Genomic DNA, 21403 nt, shown 5'->3' with positions numbered 1-21403 from the left:
GGCGGCAATTTTAATATTAAAGCAGTTTTACTAACAAGGGGATCTCAAGTTGGACATGCGAGCAAAGGTACAAGATTACCAATCTCGAGAGGCAAATGCGATTCTCAGTCCGGAGGATGCTTCCGAGTGTTCACTGCTTCCTGGGCATTACATTGTACTTACAGTGCTAGACATAGAAAAGTTGAAAGCAGGCAAAGTTCTGATTGGAATGTCGAGGCATTTGAGAGGACGAACTAACTACATATTAAATTATCGAAACACAGCTGTGAAAAAGATGATTTGGGGATGTTTTGTCAAAATTATGGGTTTTATATATGACTTTGATTCTTTGCTGACAAGAAACTCCAGTCTGGAATACTTTGCTGGTGATAGTGCATGATGAGCATATGCTCATGCTCCTATATTTATTCAATTGAAAATAAAAAATAATGAACGGAACAATTTAGTTTTATTTGAAACAAAACACTAAATAATAACCGAATAATCGGTAATTTTTAACGTTTTTGCGTGACCAAAACAAACATCCAAAACCTATTTTTAGGTAAAAATTAACGACCGAAAATCGGTAATTTTTAACGATAATTCTTGACAACCACCACTACCTAACTTTAGGTAATCGATGATTACCTACATTTTAGGTATGTGCACTTTAGTTCGATTATCGGTATTTTTTACCGACTTTTAGATTATCCCAACTAAGCGTGTAGCTCCATCTGTGCGATGGTTTACACAACAGCTCTCACAAGTGTGCGGGCAAACTTGGTCATGCACGCATGCATTTATTTCATCAGCTCCCGCATAATAATCAATATTCGATATTATAAATATCGAGAATTTTATGATGGGATTCGTTCGCCAAATGAAAAACATTCGACTTTCGAAAATGTGTGTAATGATCGTAAAGTCTTCAATGTCGATTTAAGCATCAAAAAAGATTTTTAATTACTTGGTTATTTTTATCTACATCGCTGTGTAGATTGTTTGTAACGTGCATATAATGTTGACGTCAAACAGCTGGCGAATTGTGCGCATTTTGCTTCTTCTTCTTCTTGACTTTTTCTATCAAATGAACGTTAATGTCAGTAATGACAGAACGAGTTACTACACTTGGAGTAAAACGATTGTATTATTTTTTGCCAATTTTGGAATCAGAGAGGCCCGTCGGTTTGTCGGTGAGCTAAGTGCAACCACTCAAAATTGAGTTTTTCGCTAAGTACTTAATTTTAAGGCTGTGAACCATTCCACCGATTCGTTTAACTTTTGGTTAAAATTTGACACCCCGATGGTTATTTTCCCATCGTGGTTAAAATTTTACTCCGAAGCCGACCCATTTGAGTTTTGACAGATTGATAGTTATTCGGAACAAAATGGATTTGGCGCCAATTTTCTCGCAAACAAAGTTTAACTATCAAACTGTCAAATCTAACCATGCTCCGGAGCAGGGTTATTTTTAACCACGGCGAAATAACCATCGAACTGTCAAATTTTAACTAAAAGTTAAACGAATCGGTGGAATGGTTCACAGCCTAAGTAGTTGTTAAAGACTTCATTTTCAGTGAAAATAACTGTACTAAAAAGACTGCGGTTTGAATAAAAATTACTCAAAATCAAGAATCGATTTCCCCAGGAAAATTTAAAAAAAATTGTGGGTTCTTCTTCGTTTAATGTTATTTATGCAATTGATACAAAATGATGATTATTTTATTTCAATAAATATCTATCTACACTATATACATTTTACACAGCTCGAAGCGTAGAAAAAAATGTCCGGAACTTGCCCAACCGTCGCCCGTCAGTGGTATAGAATATCTGCCGCAACGGCTGCATCTGGTCCCTCATGTTGCATACATATTCTTGGCCTGTATGCACATTCCCAAGTAATCCAAACGGATTTACGGCTGGACCTGCAGGTAATATAATTCAAAACTGAAATGCAATACATCGTAACAAATCAGTATCGAAATGCTCACCTCGGAGAAAAAAAACATTTTTTCATGATACTGCTTCTCAGTTGTGTCGTGACCGTAGGTCATTCGTTTCGCCGAGCCAAGTCAACGCTCCGACGAATAGAGGGCGGCGCCACCCGCTTACTCATCGTCGGAGCGAGACATTCCGTGTGATGACGCCGGGACTGCATCTGCCATGAGTATGGCCTCCAGCTGCTGCACTCGATCGAGGCGCCGATGGACAGAGGGCGGTGCCACCCGCTTGCTCATCCATCGGAACCGATCTCCTACTCGGATGCCACCGAGTGTTCCTGATCGCTGCTCTGCTGCTGCTGCTGCTGTCCGTCTCTGCATCCGTCGAAAAACTGATCCAAACCATCACATGTGTGCAGTATTTATAGTCAGCGTCGAGTTGGATTTCCCCTCCAATTTTTTTTGACATTTGCGACATTGGGCGCTTCTGTTACTCAATACTGGGGGATACCGTGTTTTATAATCGATTATTTTACATATTTTTGTCATTTTCATGAAATCATTCCGAATATAATTTTACAATATTCCATTACTTACAACATTTCAATCTATTATACTACATTCCCCTTCACCCCTACTCTCCGAAATCGTGCCAAGAAAGCGTTGTTAAATTTCATTATACATTATAAATATGACACTCGTATTTGTTAATCAGTAATTAACATTTATTATTTTGATATACCAAATGTCTCACTGCGTATTATACAGTACAGTAAATTTTTGTACGATGCTCGTTATCATTTATCATTATTTCTAGTTATCAGAGTAGGTCATAATATATATTAGGCATCAGATTGGAAAGTTTTCGTTAAACTTCCGTTTCAATATGTTCTCGAATAATCAATCAAGCTACTCCTTCTGTCTGCTTCATGTGTTCTGCATCCCATCATTTTTATATTCAAATTTTTTCAATCAATTGGTCCTTTTAAATAATGCTGATTATATATATTTTACCTTCTCATAATAACTGCTAATTTGAGTAATACTAACATTTATTAGGCAAACTAATCAGAAAACATTCAACAAGAACCACTATTACTTATTACTTTGACATCCGTCTTAAAATTTCTCCTATTTTTTCAGTCCATCATATTCTGCAGGACTACTTTTATCACAATGAAATTCAGTATCGACAATCTCGTCATTGAATTTGCAAATCTGTCCTTTCCACGCCAGATTGCATCTTTGTTCATGTTCAGTATCTGTCCTTAAGCTCGCCAGATAATCATTCTTTTTTTTTCTATTGCACTTGGGTTTAGTTTTCCAGACTCATAACGTCCGTCAAGCAGCAAAATCAGAAAATATTCAAAAACATCAATTACAAGTTCTAACTTTCATCAAATATTAGCCGCTGATTTCAGAAATGCCATCTTGGGTTGAGTTTTCCAGACTCATAACGTCCGTCAAGCAACAAAATCAGAAAATATTCAAAAACATCAATTACAATTTCTAACTTTCATCAAATATTAGCCGCTGTTCTCAGAAATGCCATCTTGGGTTGAGTTTTCCAGACTCATAACGTCCGTCAAGCAACAAAATCAGAAAATGTTCAAAAACACCAATTACAAGTTCTAACTTTCATCAAATATTAGCCGTTGTTCTCAGAAATGCCATCTTGGGTTGAGATTTCCAGACTCATAACGTCCGTCAAGCAACAAAATCAGAAAATATTCAAAAACACCAATTACAAGTTCTAACTTTCATCAAATATTAGCCGCTGATTTCAAAAATGCCGTCTTGGATTGAGTTTTCCAGACTCATAACGTCCGTCAAGCAACAAAATCAGAAAATATTCAAAAACATCAATTACAAGTTCTAACTTTCATCAAATATTAGCCGCTGATTTCAGAAATGCCGTCTTGGATTGAGTTTTCCAAACTCATAACGTCCGTCAAGCAACAAAATCAGAAAATATTCAAAAACATCAATTACAATTTCTAACTTTCATCAAATATTAGCCGCTGTTCTCAGAAATGCCATCTTGGGTTGAGTTTTCCAGACTCATAACGTCCGTCAAGCAACAAAATCAGAAAATGTTCAAAAACACCAATTACAAGTTCTAACTTTCATCAAATATTAGCCGTTGTTCTCAGAAATGCCATCTTGGGTTGAGATTTCCAGACTCATAACGTCCGTCAAGCAACAAAATCAGAAAATATTCAAAAACACCAATTACAAGTTCTAACTTTCATCAAATATTAGCCGCTGATTTCAGAAATGCCGTCTTGGATTGAGTTTTCCAGACTCATAACGTCCGTCAAGCAACAAAATCAGAAAATATTCAAAAACATCAATTACAAGTTCTAACTTTCATCAAATATTAGCCGCTGATTTCAGAAATGCCATCTTGGGTTGAGTTTTCCAGACTCATAACGTCCGTCAAGCAACAAAATCAGAAAATATTCAAAAACATCAATTACAATTTCTAACTTTCATCAAATATTAGCCGCTGTTCTCAGAAATGCCATCTTGGGTTGAGTTTTCCAGACTCATAACGTCCGTCAAGCAACAAAATCAGAAAATGTTCAAAAACACCAATTACAAGTTCTAACTTTCATCAAATATTAGCCGTTGTTCTCAGAAATGCCATCTTGGGTTGAGATTTCCAGACTCATAACGTCCGTCAAGCAACAAAATCAGAAAATATTCAAAAACACCAATTACAAGTTCTAACTTTCATCAAATATTAGCCGCTGATTTCAGAAATGCCGTCTTGGATTGAGTTTTCCAGACTCATAACGTCCGTCAAGCAACAAAATCAGAAAATATTCAAAAACACCAATTACAAGTTCTAACTTTCATCAAATATTAGCCGTTGTTCTCAGAAATGCCATCTTGGGTTGAGATTTCCAGACTCATAACGTCCGTCAAGCAACAAAATCAGAAAATATTCAAAAACACCAATTACAAGTTCTAACTACCATCAAATATTAGCCGCTGATTTCAGAAATGCCGTCTTGGATTGAGTTTTCCAGACTCATAACGTCCGTCAAGCAACAAAATCAGAAAATGTTCAAAAACACCAATTACAAGTTCTAACTTTCATCAAATATTAGCCGTTGTTCTCAGAAATGCCATCTTGGGTTGAGATTTCCAGACTCATAACGTCCGTCAAGCAACAAAATCAGAAAATATTCAAAAACACCAATTACAAGTTTTAACTTTCATCAAATATTAGCCGCTGATTTCAGAAATGCCGTCTTGGATTGAGTTTTCCAGACTCATAACGTCCGTCAAGCAACAAAATCAGAAAATATTCAAAAACACCAAATAAAAGTTCTAACTTTCATCAAATATTAGCCGCTGATTTCAGAAATGCCATCTTGGGTTGAGTTTTCCAGACTCATAACATCCGTCAAGCAACAAAATCAGAAAATATTCAAAAACATCAATTACAATTTCTAACTTTCATTAAATATTAGCCGCTGTTCTCAGAAATGCCATCTTGGGTTGAGTTTTCCAGACTCATAACGTCCGTCAAGCAACAAAATCAGAAAATATTCAAAAACACCAATTACAATTTCTAACTTTCATCAAATATTAGCCGTTGTTCTCAGAAATGCCATCTTGGGTTGAGTTTTCCAGACTCATAACGTCCGTCAAGCAACAAAATCAGAAATTGTTCAAAAACACCAATTACAAGTTCTAACTTTCATCAAATATTAGCCGTTGTTCTCAGAAATGCCATCTTGGGTTGAGTTTTCCAGACTCATAACGTCCGTCAAGCAACAAAATCAGAAAATATTCAAAAACATCAATTACAATTTCTAACTTTCATCAAATATTAGCCGCTGTTCTCAGAAATGCCATCTTGGGTTGAGTTTTCCAGACTCATAACGTCCGTCAAGCAACAAAATCAGAAAATATTCAAAAACACCAATTACAAGTTCTAACTTTCATCAAATATTAGCCGCTGATTTCAGAAACGCCATCTTGGGTTGAGTTTTCCAGACTCATAACGTCCGTCAAGCAACAAAATCAGAAAATGTTCAAAAACACCAATTACAAGTTCTAACTTTCATCAAATATTAGCCGTTGTTCTCAGAAATGCCATCTTGGGTTGAGTTTTCTAGACTCACAACGTCCGTCAAGCAACAAAATCAGAAAATATTCAAAAACACCAATTACAAGTTCTAACTTTCATCAAATATTAGCCGCTGATTTCAGAAATGCCATCTTGGATTGAGTTTTCCAGACTCATAACGTCCGTCAAGTAACAAAATCAGAAAATATTCAAAAACATCAATTACAAGTTCTAACTTTCATCAAATATTAGCCGCTGATTTCAGAAATGCCATCTAGAGTTGATTTTTCCAAACTCATAATATCCGTCGAGCAACTAAATCATAAAAAGTATCAAAACACCAATTACAAGTTCTAGCCGCTGTTTTCAGAATTGCCATCTTCGTTAGATTTTTCCAGACTCAGAATCTGTCCTTAAGCTCGCCAGGTTTTTTTTTTCGTTTTAGCAAAGCAGTCCTTTCTCGCCAGCTTGCTGTTTCTTTTTCATTCTAATATGCAAACCTGTCCTTTCCACGCCAGATTGCAACTTAGTTCATGATCAGTATCTGTCCTTAACCTCGCCAGATATATTTTTTCACTTGTGTTAGCAAAGCAGACTTCTCTCGCCAGCTTGCTGTTACTATTCCATTCTAATAAGCAAATCTGTCCTTTCTCGCCAGATTGGTAATCTTCAGCTAATCAGTCTTGCAGATTGCTGGTATTTTGTAAAATTAGCAAAGCAGTCCATTTCCGCCAGCTTGCTATCTGTTATTTTTGTCAAATTATAGCAAGGCAGTCCGTTATCTTACCAGCTTGCTATTCATCGATGCATACTTACATTTCTCCTACCGACATGGCCATTGTCGTGACCGTAGGTCATTCGTTTCGCCGAGCCAAGTCAACGCTCCGACGAATAGAGGGCGGCGCCACCCGCTTACTCATCGTCGGAGCGAGACATTCCGTGTGATGACGCCGGGACTGCATCTGCCATGAGTATGGCCTCCAGCTGCTGCACTCGATCGAGGCGCCGATGGACAGAGGGCGGTGCCACCCGCTTGCTCATCCATCGGAACCGATCTCCTACTCGGATGCCACCGAGTGTTCCTGATCGCTGCTCTGCTGCTGCTGCTGCTGTCCGTCTCTGCATCCGTCGAAAAACTGATCCAAACCATCACATGTGTGCAGTATTTATAGTCAGCGTCGAGTTGGATTTCCCCTCCAATTTTTTTTGACATTTGCGACATTGGGCGCTTCTGTTACTCAATACTGGGGGATACCGTGTTTTATAATCGATTATTTTACATATTTTTGTCATTTTCATGAAATCATTCCGAATATAATTTTACAATATTCCATTACTTACAACATTTCAATCTATTATACTACAAGTTGCTCTCTCAACTCGTCTTCGTGCCAAACTTCCGCTGAAAATGCAATATTCTTAAAAAATTGATATTTTATATGTTTTCTGGTACTACTTACCCGTGAAATTGGTTGGTTTTCCCGAAGGCGTTACGTATTTAATTCCAGATAACTAAATATTTTCCAGCAAACACTCTGCGGAAGCGGAACATGCTTCCTGACTGATTGATTTGCAAAGTGTTTTTTCAGCCAAACTGAAGTGAAAGGTCAACACTTCGCTTTGGGTACTTTAATGGAAAGCAGCAACTCAAGGTGAGTTTTTGCAGATAACCCCTACACTGTGCCAGCAAAGTACTCTTTAATGAGTAAAAAAGTACCCATTATGAAGTTAAATAGTTCAACTCATTAAAAGAGTAAACAGCGTTTACTCATTAATGAGTAAAAGGCCTATACGTCAAATTCAGGGGTACTTTTTACACAATACCGGAAGAAATATTTTCGCGAAAATGGGTATTTTTTACTCTTAATCGATTTAAAAAAAACATGATTAAATTAGGGATATTCATGGAAAAATAAAGGAATTGCGAGGCATGTATTTATGGAATGATTCTTTATTTAATTATCATATACAATAAAAGATACACATCATGTTATTTTTGCTGATTTTATGAAGGGAAATAACTGCAACTTGTGTTTTGCTCGCCTCTCTGCTTTACCGGATCACATCCCATGGTATAAGCAATCCGTCGGACGGATGCCGGGAAACAAGTGGACAATGCAGGGACACAATAGACACAGCAGCTGCTCCTGAAACCGTTCCCGAAAACGACGGCTTTCTACATTTATGCCAATCGTCTCTGACTGTGTGTTCCCGATTGTCAGGAACAGGGACAGGAACGAGGCCAGGAACACTTATCGAGTACATTCTTCGTAAATACGATATCCTCGCTGGAATGTTTTGGGGCCTGCGGCAAAATAGGTTATTTAGTGGAGGTGGGTTAGATTCTGGGGCACATCGTAATTACCTTCGCAAAGTCCGACTTCTCTGTGATGTCGGATGAGTTCAAATGGCTGAAGTGTAGCAGCATAACCTCGCATCCCTTCGTGTTGAACTGCATTAATTATTTGCCGTAGTCCGAGGCTTCTGATGGTATTCTGTTCTGGAATGAAAGGTGAGATTTAAACGGAATCGTTCTGCGTATTTAGCATTAATCTTACCATTTTCATGAAGGCTCCTCCAGCTCCTGAATTAGCTTTACCATTCACGACGGGGAACTGTGCGTGTGGAAGTATATTTTGTTTTTCACTCATTAAAGAGTATCAGCGAGGATCTTGAAAATGGGTATAAAATATTCATTATGTAAAATAAATAATCACCCATTATTTTGACAGTTCCATATATCGTCAAAAAAGGGGTGATTTTTACTCTTTAAAGAGTATTGTCGAGTTTACAGTGTAATTTAAGTAATAATTACTCAACAATGTAAATAACAAACAATCCAAAAAGACAGTGTTAGTAAAATACTCAATTTTGAATACTTTCACACTCGATTTTGGATAGTTTGGTTTCTCAGTGTAACCCTAAAGTTGGATCAATGTAAACAAAGAGCAAGATTTTTACTAACAAATTAATAATAATTTAGAAATCCGCGAATTAATTAGCAAATATTTCCGGCGAATATTTTTTTATATTTTCACTTCATTACCTAGAACCTAATGATTGTCAAAGCAAGCTCGGATAATTAGGTTTGTGGAATTCAGTTTTACATTTCGACTGCAGGATTCCGATAGGAATGCGTTGGATCCGTTGTTTATTATTCATAGACAGAAACAGTGGGAAATGACTTACGAAGCGCTAGTAGGTCCAAGCTCCGCATCGGGAGGTTCCTGTTATTGGTTAAGGCACATGAAACTATACCGCATTGGAATAGTGATTGCAGCATGTCTTCTATTTGCAACTTTTGTATTTTACTATCTTCTGTTAAACGTAAGTATATTTATATTGTGTTTGGTAAATAGTCCTGATTTTTTATTTACTATTTTTTAGGATGAGTCCAATGTTCCGAGCAATGACATTCATCGATCGAGATCTCAGTTGGAGGCATTTGACGAGGTAAGTCCGCTCAAGGCAGCGGACTTGAAATTGCGGATAGACGAGATGTTACGGATAAAAGGAACCGTATCATTAGAGTTGCGTGATTTAGAGGCACGGCGACAAAAGTTGCAGTCCGACATTGGGCTTTATAATCAAAAAATAGATGAGTTGAAGCAAGAGTTGTCTCGACAGCAAACTGAATTAGAGCGGTTGAAAATCTCGGTTGAACAAGCCCAAGTAGCACAACGTGAAGCAGTGCTTCGCAATACACCTGAACTGGCTCTACCAAAAGCACTATTCTCAATTTCTACTCCGGAGCAGAATCGACCCTTATCGCGAGCACTGGCGCGGGAATGTAAGATGAGTACCTGTTTCGATCATTCTCGCTGCAGTTTAACTTCAGGATTCCCAGTGTATTTGTACGATCCGGATGTACACTCGGCAGCTAACGTGGGATACGATATAGACGGTTTTTTGAAAACGACTATCAAGCAAACACTCGGATATAATGCACACTTGACCGATGATCCGAACAGAGCTTGTGTTTTCCTAGTATTAGTTGGTGAGGCATTACCAGAACAAGAAACGGTTCGAAATAATCGCTACGGAATTACGAACATAGAGAATGGAAAGCATTCCGGTGGTTCCAGTCTTAACATGACAAAATTGTATCATCTACCATTTTGGGGAGGAGATGGACGGAATCACATTCTGTTAAACTTTGCTCGACGTGACTTGAGTATTGGAACTGGCAATGTATTCCGGAACTCTGATACGGGTCGGGCAATGTTGGTACAATCAAGTTACGAAGAAGGACAATACAGAAAAGGTTTTGATTTGATAGTTCCTCCAATTCTTGGGCCACCGGGAGGTGATGTGTGGCAGGAATGCAGTTCTATGTTGCCTGCAAGAAGGAAATTTCTCTTGAGCTTTCAAGGTGAAATGAATGTGCAGAATCAATCGAATTTGAATCACGTTGATGATGAAGCCGAAACTGTTGATGATTTCATCATTGAGCATCTGAAAGAGATGTCTTTGGGACACACACAGGACAGATTTCTTTTGCAATTTGAGTGCATTCCAGCAACGGAGCAACGAAATCCTTCTACAATACGTGACTGGTCGCTTTGTGGAACTGATAATTCTAGAAAATCGGTGCTGAAGGAGGCTACCTTCACTTTACTTCTAGCGCCTGGAGGTAACAGCATCAGTTCAACGTTATTCCAGGCGCGGTTATACGAAGCTTTGCGTGCCGGAGCTATTCCAGTTATTCTTGGAGGAGATCAAATGGAATTACCTTATTCCGAAACGATAGAATGGCGAAGAGCTGCTATATCGTTACCGAAAGCTCGAATAACTGAGCTTCACTTTTTACTCCGTGCGATTTCTGATGCAGATCTGTTAATGATGCGCCGACAAGGGCGTCTTATTTGGGAGAGATATCTCAGCTCTGTGCAGGCAACTGTCGATAGCATTATAGCTAGTTTAAGAGACCGTCTTGGTATCCCACCTAAACCCGTATCGCCAGTTATGGCACATAGTGTATTCAATTCGACGTTTATTCCACTTAAATCCGATCCAGTGCTGGACACCGAACCGGAAGAATCTCTCGGGCCTATTGAGCCGCCATACCCCAGTCCAGCCTTCCGACGCAATTATACCGCTCATCTAATACAGTCCCGAGAAGCTTGGAACGATTGGGCAGACCCATTCGCATTGTATCCTCAACTACCTTTCGATCCTGTATTACCATCTGATGCTAAATTCATAGGATCTCACATGGGATTTCGTCCAATAGGGAAAGGAGCTGGAGGTGCTGGAAAAGAATTCGGAGAATCCCTCGGTGGGAACCATCCTCGAGAACAGTTTACTATCGTGATACTTACCTACGAGCGAGAACAGGTATTGATGGATTCGCTCAGTCGTCTCTATGGCTTACCTTACCTGCACAAGGTGATAGTTGTATGGAATTCTCCCAAACCACCTTTAGAAGATCTTCGGTGGCCAGATATTGGAGTACCGGTTCATGTCGTTCGGGCTTTGAGAAATTCCTTAAATAACCGATTTCTTCCTTATGATGCCATAGAAACGGAAGCCGTTCTTTCCGTTGATGATGACGCCCATTTGAGGCATGATGAGATTCTGTTCGGTTTTCGCGTATGGCGCGAGCATCGCGATCGCGTTGTTGGATTCCCTGGGCGATTCCATGCATGGGACACAAACACACTGGATGCGTGGAATTATAATTCCAACTATAGCTGCGAACTGAGCATGGTGCTAACAGGAGCCGCATTCATTCATAAGTATTACACATATTTATATACGTATACGCTTCCGCAAGCAATCCGAGACAAAGTGGATGAGTACATGAATTGTGAGGATATTGCTATGAATTTCTTGGTGTCACACGTGACACGGAAACCACCGGTGAAGGTTACGTCTCGGTGGACGTTCCGCTGCCCGGGTTGTCCGGTTTCGCTGAGTGAAGATGATACTCACTTTCAAGAAAGACATAAGTGTATCAACTTCTTTACGAAGGTAAGTCGAATTTTAATTACATTTCTAGTCTATGATTTATGTATTATGATTGAGTGGTGTGGGAGTCAGTTTACGATTCAGGATTCACAAGCATGCCATGATTACCAAACTCTTACTTTAATCATAATGAATAAATAACTTGTTAGTTAATAAATCGTAAAAAAATAACTTGATAAAACGTTACGTGGGCATCGGCCCTAAGTTCTTATGACTGTTGTAGTATCTGTATAACGTTCTAAATTCCTCTCGTGATTTAGCGGTTTTAGTGGCATGCAATGTACTTTCCAGGCATTGGATATCGTTCACGTAGAACAGCTTCATTCACTCTTCGTAAATCCAAGCATAGCCTCGGTTCGCCGTTTGCTTTTCCCACTACTACCAATGGAGCCACCCACTGAGTCGGTCCCGCCTTAACTTCAATGATGTCTCGCTGGAGCAATTGTTGGAGTTATGGGTTCGGGTTATGTCCAAAACCACCCCCGTGGCTACGCCACTGGGCCTGATATCTTGCTCTGTGCAGGTATGCCCATATTGCCCCATAAATACTGGTTTTGAAAAAAAAGTTTTACGATAAATTTAGATTTGTATCAATACAAACATGTGTGCACAATATTCAATTTTAATATATCTTTTGATTGTGGTGTATTTTTGACCTGTATTTTAATCAGTTTTGTGTCAAAACCTTCACGCAGAAAATTTTACGGTAGACTCAAACATATTCTAGGTAAAATCTAATAAAATTTCATTTTGTTCTGGCATCAAACATAAATATGGTTATGAACAAACATATTGTCGCAATCAAAACAAACGTAAATTATGTTTGAATCAAATATACATTTCCTATTGTTTCAATCAGCGGATTGTTTAAAGCAAACATACATATTATTGTTTTGGTTCGGCCGCTAATAATATTTCCCTACCTTCGGGAAAGGTACCGCCGCGCTTTTCGCACCCCGTTTACTTGATTCTTATGGGTGAATAGCATTGCGGTGTATCGTTTAGCGCGGCCGTACCTTTCGACAGTCATTCGCCGCGTGAAGTTTTGTGCAAGTACCCATTTGGGAACATTACAAACGCCGCGCAGTGTATTATCAGTGTAAACCTTATCGGCCGCGACGATTTGAAATCGTCGCAAAACAAATTGACGACAAAATCGTCGCCAGCAGAAATGGCCATAAGATCTGTCAAATCAACTGTGAACAAAATTTTATATACTCAATAATCACATTATTTCCCAAAATTGAGCCCTGTTTTTAATGCAGATTGACATTATTTTCTAATAAAACTAACATAATTTAAGAATAAAGATGTTGGCGACGATTTTGATAGTGCCTAAAAAATGGTCGGCGCGTTTTGTTACCAAGGAAACAGACAATATCATATCCAGAAAATCTGACAATAAATTAAATATGTTTGATTCAAACATTGTTATCTGTTTGCAAACAAACATGAATATTTTTGATTCAAATGCATGAAATTTGTATCCGTGATTATTTATAAACATCAAATCTTATAATAATTTTGGCTATGCAGTGAAAATTTACATTTTCAAGTGTATTTTCATATTGGAATTGAATTTTAATGCGGTTTTCACGTTGAGGCATATGTGGAGCATCCTCTTAAGGATCATATAACTTTTACATGATAAAACTTGTCAATAAGCTCAAAATGAGGGTGGCTCATATTGCCCCGTATGTTCATATTGCCCCTACTGCCCTTACAGCTGACCTCAAGACGAATCGATTAGTGAGAAAATTTTGCAAATCGGTACATCCGTTTATGAGTTATATTGCCTCAAAGGGAATGTAAACTCATTTTTATATATAGAAGATAGATAGATAGACTAGTCAAATCTACCCGAGCTCACTCGGGTTTCATTTTCGATCTGTCAATCATTCAGTTGATTGCAGCGTCGAATTCTAGATCGTTTTCAGTTCGAGCTTTCTTCAGAACTCATCAAACCGTTGCATTTTGGTAATTTTCCAACTTTTCCCGCCAAATTGATTCGCTCTTTGTATATATGTATGGGGCCTTCCTTAGCCGTGCGGTAAGGCGCGCGGCTACAAAGCAAGACCATGCTGAGGGTGGCTGGGTTCGATTCCGGGTGCCGGTGTAGGCAATTTTCGGATTGGAAATTGTCTCGACTTCCCTGGGCATAAAAGTATCATCGTGCTAGCCTCATGATGTACGAATGCAAAAATGGTAACCTGGCTTAGAAACCTTGAAGAAGATAAAGAAGATATATATAAACACAGAGTTAAGTTATAATGCCTCAAAGGAAATGCTAACTCATTTTTATATATAGAAGATATATTAGATAGAAAAGGCATTGCTGACCACCATTCACAACAGCAAAAAAATTTGCTACCAAATATCGTTCCTTGATCCGTACCTCAGCAATAGATGATCCTATAACCTATCAATACAAATATATGAATAATTTGCATTGCTTATATTAAAATAATACATTAGATGCAAATATACCTTCAATTGTGTGTTACTACCGTCTGCTTCGAGCACGCGACTGCACTGTCTTGTAGACAATTGTGTACCGTCAAACGGGGTGACTTGCAACAACGGGGTGACTACGGAAATGCCTTTTCAAAATATTGATCTTAACATAATCGTGGTAATTTGGATGGCGGGGAAAGAATGGAAAACCATTTTGTGCACACCATTCTTAAACCGACATAAAGCACTTTCAAACCGATGACTTAAAATTATCAATCGATCCGTTGAAATCGTAAAAACAATCGGTTTGAGGGGAGGGTGTAGATAGTAGGGCCGATCCGCCCTTAAACACGTGGCTCAAGCGCCACTCCACTGATTAATTCTAGAGTGCTTTGAGAATAGGTCGTATGTGCAAAAGAGAGTCTCTCTTTGCCTCCATTTTCTTTAGATTATTACAGATCTATAATAAAGTTTACTTCAGATTTCTTGGCAGACATCAGAAGATTTTAGCTTTCTCTAGCGTTCTGAAGTGGAAATGTGGCAAAATATGCAAAACTAGCTTATGTACAAGCAAAAGAGAGCGTAAACAAAGAGAGCCTCTCTTTTGCACATACGACCTATTCTCAAAGCAATCTAGAATTGCCCGGACGAGACTTTCCTTAGGGTGAGTCCAATCAATCAAACAGCAGGGGATTGGGACAGAACTACATTTATTATAAGAGAGACATATTCGATTTTTGTTTACATGTATTTGGTTTTACGGTGTTATTGATAATTACGTTTTCATTTTGTGTTCGTCCTCTCTGCTCTGTCCCTGTCTTGTGTGCGATTTCTCTTCCTGACTATCTTGTGCTCATATGTTGTTGACGTGTTCTTGACGTGACGTCACTTTCTAGTAGCGCATCGGTGGGCTAGTCTGCGCTTCTGGTGACAAAAAGTTCTAGCGGCGACAATTCGTCACGCACGCTTTCACCCTTTCACGGTCACCAAATCTTGTGAATGGCTTTAAAAGCGCATCCCTTCAGTCTTTTGACCGGACAAAAAAACAACTCCGAAGCGTCCTCAGCGGATGCCCCACTCGACAAAAAAAGACTTTATCAGCTGGATGGACTAACCGGATTTTGGAGGCTTACCGGCCCAGTCGTTTCGAACGAGGGTCCGACGGTCGACCGTCGGAAAGTTGTTCCGCAAACGTCAAATCACTTGATGCACGGAAAATAATGTTGGTTGATTTTTTCGGTGTGAATGTTGATTATTGAAATCAAAGAAAATATGTAACTTTAAACGAGTGGTTCATGCCGCTATGTATTTTAAATAAGTTTTATGGTACTTTTAAGGCATTTCGGAACGTATTTATGCGATTTTGAAACTTTTAAGATTTCTCGAATATTCTTGATATCAAGGAATATGAAAACTTTTCGCACAGTGCATGTCATTTGAAGTTTCCGACACTCAGTCTTCTTCTTCTTCTTTGCTCCGCAAAATTAGAAGTTTTCTCTGTTCTCGCAATACGGACCCTCTCCAAGTGGAGGACCCTGGGCCTCGCCCGGACGATATGTTGGTGGATCCCCAAGTAACCACCAAGCATTAATTAATGCATGTAATCAATCACAGATCAGCATGTTAAATGCTAACTGCATTAGATCAGTTTTACCGATGTAAAGATGCATTTATCCATCGCCTGTCAAGCAACTATACACTAGTTCAGCGTTACGAATGCAGAAATGCATTACTTATGTTTTATTTCAACATGTCAAAGTAATGAAGCATTATTTCAATCGTAAAAGGGCCTTTTTCCACTTTAAGTCAACTTTAATGGCTGTATTATTTGCAAGCATATATAGCTCCATGGTTACTTGGGTCGTCCGCCTTCCAGCGGGTTGACGGTTGCTGGGAAGGCTGTCGTCCGTGGAGGAAATTCGCCCGCTTGGGTGCGAGTTTTAATTGCTGCGAAATAGAAGCCAAACGGCTAAACAGAACACTTAGCACAAGCACAGCACAGCACATTATTATTATTATTACCAGACTAAGGCCGGAGTGGCCTGTACAATTCATAAAAGTCTTCTCCATTCAGCTCGGTCCAACCACGCAGTTTGCGGAGGGTCCGCAAATCGTCATCCACCTGATCGATCCACCTTGCGCGCTATGCACCTCGCCTTCTTGTTCCCCTTGTTGTCGAGAATTATTTTCACCAGATTACTGTCCGACAATCTGGCTACGTGCCGGGCCCACCGCAGTATTCCGATTTTCGCGGTGTGAACGATGGATGGTTCTCTTAACAGCTGATGCAACTCGTGGTTCATTCGCCTCCTCCACGTACCGTCCGCCATCTGCACCCCACCATAGATGGTACGCAGCACTTTCTTTTTTTGTAGATAGTCACTTTACGGCGGCGAACTCTATTCGATCGGAGCGTTTTGCGGAGTCCAAAGTACGAACGATTTCCTGCCATGATGCGTCTCCGAATTTCTCTGCTGGTATCGTTATTGGCGGTCACCAGTGAGCCCAAGTGCACGAATTCTTCAAACACCTCGATTAAGTCACCACCGGTAGAACCTCGTGGTGGGTGGCTTACATTAACCTCTCTTGAGCATCTTCCTATTATGTACTTCATCATCGACGTGTTGATGACTAGTCCAATCCGTTTAGCTTCGCTTTTCAGTCTGATGTAGGCTTCCTCCATCGTCTCAAAGTTACGTGCCATGATATCAATGTCGTCGGCAAAACCAAAAAACTGGACGAACTTCGTGAAAATCGTACCACTCGTGTCAATCCCTGCCCTTCGTATTACTCCCTTCAAAGCGATGTTGAATAGCAGACACGAAAGACCATCACCTTGCCGTAACCCTCTGCGCGTTTCGAAGGAACTCGAGAATGCCCTTGAAACTCGAACTACGCACATCATCCTATCCATCGTCGCCTTGATCAACCGTATCAGTTTATCCGGAAATCCGTTTTCGTGCATTAGATGCCATAGCTGTTCCCGATTGATTGTATCATATGCGGCTTTGAAGTCGATAAATAGATGATGTGTGGGCACATTGTATTCGCGGCATTTCTGCAATACCTGACGTACGGCGAACACCTGGTCTGTGGTAGAACGTTCACCCATAAATCCCGTCTGGTACTGCCCCACAAACTCTCTTGCAATTGGTGTTAGTCGGCGGCATAACATTTGGGAGAGATCCTTGTAGGCGGCGTTCAGCAATGTGATCGCGCGGTAGTTGCTACAATCCAGCTTATCGCCCTTTTTGTAGATGGGACACACGACACCTTCCATCAACTCCTGCGGTAGAACCTCATCCTCCCAAACATTGGTAATAAACCAGTGCAGCGCTCTAGCCAGTGCCTCACCACCGTGTTTAAACAGCTCTCCTGGTAGTTGATCAACTCCAGGGGCTTTGTTGTTTTTCAGCCGGCCGATCTTCTGGATTTCCTGGAGATTCGGAGCCGGAAGTCACATGTCCTGGGCGCATGCTCCTAGGTTCATTACCATACCGCCGTTGTCTGCCATATCGCCATTCAGGTGCTCTTCGTAGTGCTGTCGCCACCTTTGGATCACCTCACGCTCGTTTATAAGAAGGTTCCCGTTTATGTCCTTACACATATCGGGCTGTGGCACGTGGCCCTTACGTGAACGGTTCAACTTCTCATAGAACTTTCGTGCGTTATTAGCGCGGTACAGTTCCTCCGTCTCTCCACGGTCTCGATCTTCATACTGGCGCTTTTTCCTCCAGAAAATCGAGTTTTGTCTGTTCCGCGCCCGTTTGTATCGTGCCTTGTTGGCCCTCGTGCGGTGTTGCAGCAATCTCGCCCATGCTGCATTCTTCTCCTCAACTAACTGCTCACATTCGCCGTCATACCAGTCGTTTCTCTGATCTGGAGCCACCGTGCCTAGTGCAGCGGTTGCGGTACTTCCAATTGACTTACCCAAATGAATAAAAGTGTGCGTGACTTCGCTGTATTCCTGTCAATGTGTGCTGTCTTCCTCCAAAAATATTCGTTATATTTTTGCCGCAACGAGATTACCACCCACTTTTATTTTATATATCTTATACAGTGACGTTAGTGTGCGAAAAACGCTTGGAGAACTCAATGGCGGATCGAATATCTCTCCAGCCATCTTCAAGAGATGCTGCGCCTAGCTGCTCTTCCGTTGGGAGTACCACTTCCAGCTGCTGCGCGTATTCTTGGGCTAGTCTACCTTCTTGTAGCCGCCCAATATTTAGCCGCGGCGGACGACTCCGACGCGTGTTGTACACCGTCGAGAGTTTTGAGCGCAGACATACTGCAACGAGGTAGTAGTCTGATTCAATATTCGCACTGCGGTAAGAGCGTACGTTCGTGATGTCGTAGAAGAATTTACCGTCGATTAGAACGTGGTCGATTTGGTTTTCCGTTACTTGATTAGGTGATTTCCATGTGGCCTTGTGGATATTCTTGCGGGGGAAGAAAGTGCTTCGGCCTACCATTCCGCGGGAGGCTGCAAAGTTAATGCATCGTTGGCCGTTGTCGTTCGATAGTCGATACGGTACACAGACTATCCGGTCCGATGACCGGTCTATACATTTCCTCCCTTCCTACCTGAGCGTTCATGTCACCGATGACGGTTTTGACGTCCGCAGTGAGCCTGAGCATCCATCGTATGTCTGCTCCAGCTATGCATAGAACGCTTCTTTCTCGTCGTCGGGTCTTTCTTCGTGTGGCCTTTTATCGTCAGCTTACACATCCTTGCGTTTATTGGCTGCCACCCAATTACTAGTTGGCGCATCTTTCCCAGCACCATGAAGCCGGTTCCCAGCTCGTTGGTGGTGCCACAGCTTTGGTAGAAGGTAGCCGCTCGATGCCTGCTTTTCCACACTTTCTGTCCTGTCCAGCAGATTTCCTGAAGCGCTACGACGTCGAAGTTGCGGGGATGTAATTATCGTAGATTGTCCTGTCGCAACCGGCGAAGCCTAGCGACTTGCAGTTCCATGTTCCAAGCTTCCAATCGTGATCCTTTATTCGTCGCCTAGGTCGAGGCCGATTGTATCGAGTCGTATTATCTTCTATGTCGTTCGTAATGGTTGTTTTTAAAGGCGGCTTATTGGGCCTGCGCAAACCTCCTGTCTCGTCGGAGGGCCGTCGTGTCAGGGCTGTTTAGCGTCCCACCTAACACCAAGGCTTGGGCTTGTGCGCTTTGAGTGGCACACGGTCGCTTTGGCGGAGCCTAATTGCGGATACATGCAGATTTTTATAGAGGTTTAACAGGTCCCACAAATCGCAGATGGCCTGGGGAGGGATCGTCAAGCCCTTGGACATAGTCCCTGCTGTCCCCTGGCTGCTGGTTGGGTCATGACCCAACTAAAAAGTAACCTTACGTCAAAATTCAATGTTAACACGGAAAACGTGAATGGGCGTCACTGCATGATGGACATCATTTGTGATGTTCAAGTCGAAATACACGTGTTCAAATGCCTGTCAGTTGACTCAACTAAAACCCGAATTCGTTAGTTGGGTCGAGGTTGTGGCCCAACCAGCGAATCGCGACTGTAAATAATTGTTTGGAAAAAATCTTACTTGAGGGGATTACGTAATAAGTGTGCGACCCCTATTCATTCATATCATACACGATATTTTGGTAAGGACTGTTCAGTTTATAAAGAGGACACGTTGTATTGTAGATGTTACCATCAATCTTTTTAGAAATCTGTTTTGTTTCGTTGAATATATTATCTGACCTTCTAGACATGAAATCCAATTATCAACAAATCAATTCTAACACAATTTCTAAGCTTTGACAATAGGCGCCATTTTGTCGGATTTAAACTGTTTTACCTCTTTTCAAAAAATACAGTTGATTGACAGTGTATTATAATCTTCTATATAATAAAAATGAAATGGTCTGTGTTCGTATCCGCATAACTCGAAAACGGCTGGATGGATTTTCTTGATTCCTTCAGCAGGTATGTTGGTTATCATTTTCCGGTTTATTATGATATTTCCTCATGAGAAAATCACGAGTAAGGTTGAGTAAATCCTGAAAAAACTAAAATTAAGATTTTTATGGAAATTTAGCATGGGCAGTCTACGACGCGCATTTTCGTCTACTATGCAGGTCAACGTCTGCCGGGTCAACTAGTATACGATAAAACAAATTCTTTCAAAATTGACCAATCTGTCTGTTTTATATCGTCATGTAAAAGTGTCCTCTCAATCAACTGAACAGTCCTTAGTTCATATATAAAACACTGTAGAATCACCATTCATTATGTAAAATTTGTTATTTATCCTTATTAATCCACAGGTATTCGGATACACGCCACTACTCAACACGCAGTACAGAGCTGATTCCATCCTGTTCAAAACCCGAATACCCCACGACAAGCAAAAGTGCTTTAAATTTATATAAAAGAAACAAAAAAAAACAATAGTGATCTTTCTGCAGTAAGAAAAACCGGTCATCACAACCAACCCCTGCGGCTATGTAGAGAAATCAGCACACTTCTGAATTGCATCTAAAATATGCTGACCCCTTTATCACCGTTATTGCAGCAAGCACATTTTAAAAGTTATACCAAAAGAAAATCATAGAGCTATACACGGACAGAATTCCACTTACAGCAAATCGTAGACTCGTAGATATGCAGTAGAAAACTTTCAAACGGCAGTTATTTTATACGGTAATATAAATAGTGTCATATTGTTTATTTTAGCATTGTATTTGGTTGTTTGCACTCTAATTTATTGCTTATATTGTGTATACAAAAGTTCTCATATCTGAATTTAAGCTTCCAGTGCCACATTTTAGATTAATTTTAAATCTAGGTTTTATCGTTAAATAAATAATAATGCGGAGTCATTTTTAAACCATTATAGCGTAAATAGTGTTTGTTTTTATTTAACTACCTACCTATCTAAAACCAGAAATATTCATCTTCATGAAGCAACTTCAGTCCGAATTTTGACAAACATCGCATGATTATTCAAAACATAG

At 40.3% G+C, this 21403-nt stretch overlaps 1 protein-coding gene and 1 long non-coding RNA gene across 2 annotated transcripts; one reads left to right on the top strand and one right to left on the bottom strand.

Annotated features, from left to right (window-relative positions):
• Positions 1-7936: 7936 nt before the first annotated feature.
• Positions 7937-8603, bottom strand: LOC134226240 (uncharacterized). Its single transcript, XR_009983431.1, has 3 exons — positions 8562-8603; positions 8369-8503; positions 7937-8308 (listed from the first exon to the last, which is right to left on the bottom strand). It is a non-coding gene; the product is annotated as an uncharacterized LOC134226240 (long non-coding RNA).
• Positions 8604-8920: 317 nt separating this feature from the next.
• LOC134226639 (exostosin-3) lies at positions 8921-21291 on the top strand. The gene is made up of 4 exons (XM_062707533.1): positions 8921-9089; positions 9168-9330; positions 9391-11976; positions 20714-21291. The coding sequence occupies exons 2-4, from the start codon at positions 9184-9186 to the stop codon at positions 20816-20818; spliced, it is 2838 nt and encodes a 945-aa protein (XP_062563517.1). The 5' UTR covers positions 8921-9089; positions 9168-9183; the 3' UTR covers positions 20819-21291.
• Positions 21292-21403: the final 112 nt, after the last annotated feature.

Source organism: Armigeres subalbatus, chromosome 3 (assembly GCF_024139115.2).
Source record: "Armigeres subalbatus isolate Guangzhou_Male chromosome 3, GZ_Asu_2, whole genome shotgun sequence".
Classification (NCBI taxonomy): Eukaryota; Metazoa; Arthropoda; class Insecta; order Diptera; family Culicidae; genus Armigeres; species Armigeres subalbatus.
Note: the sequence above shows the minus strand (reverse complement) of the source record. Positions and strands in the feature narration are given on the sequence as shown.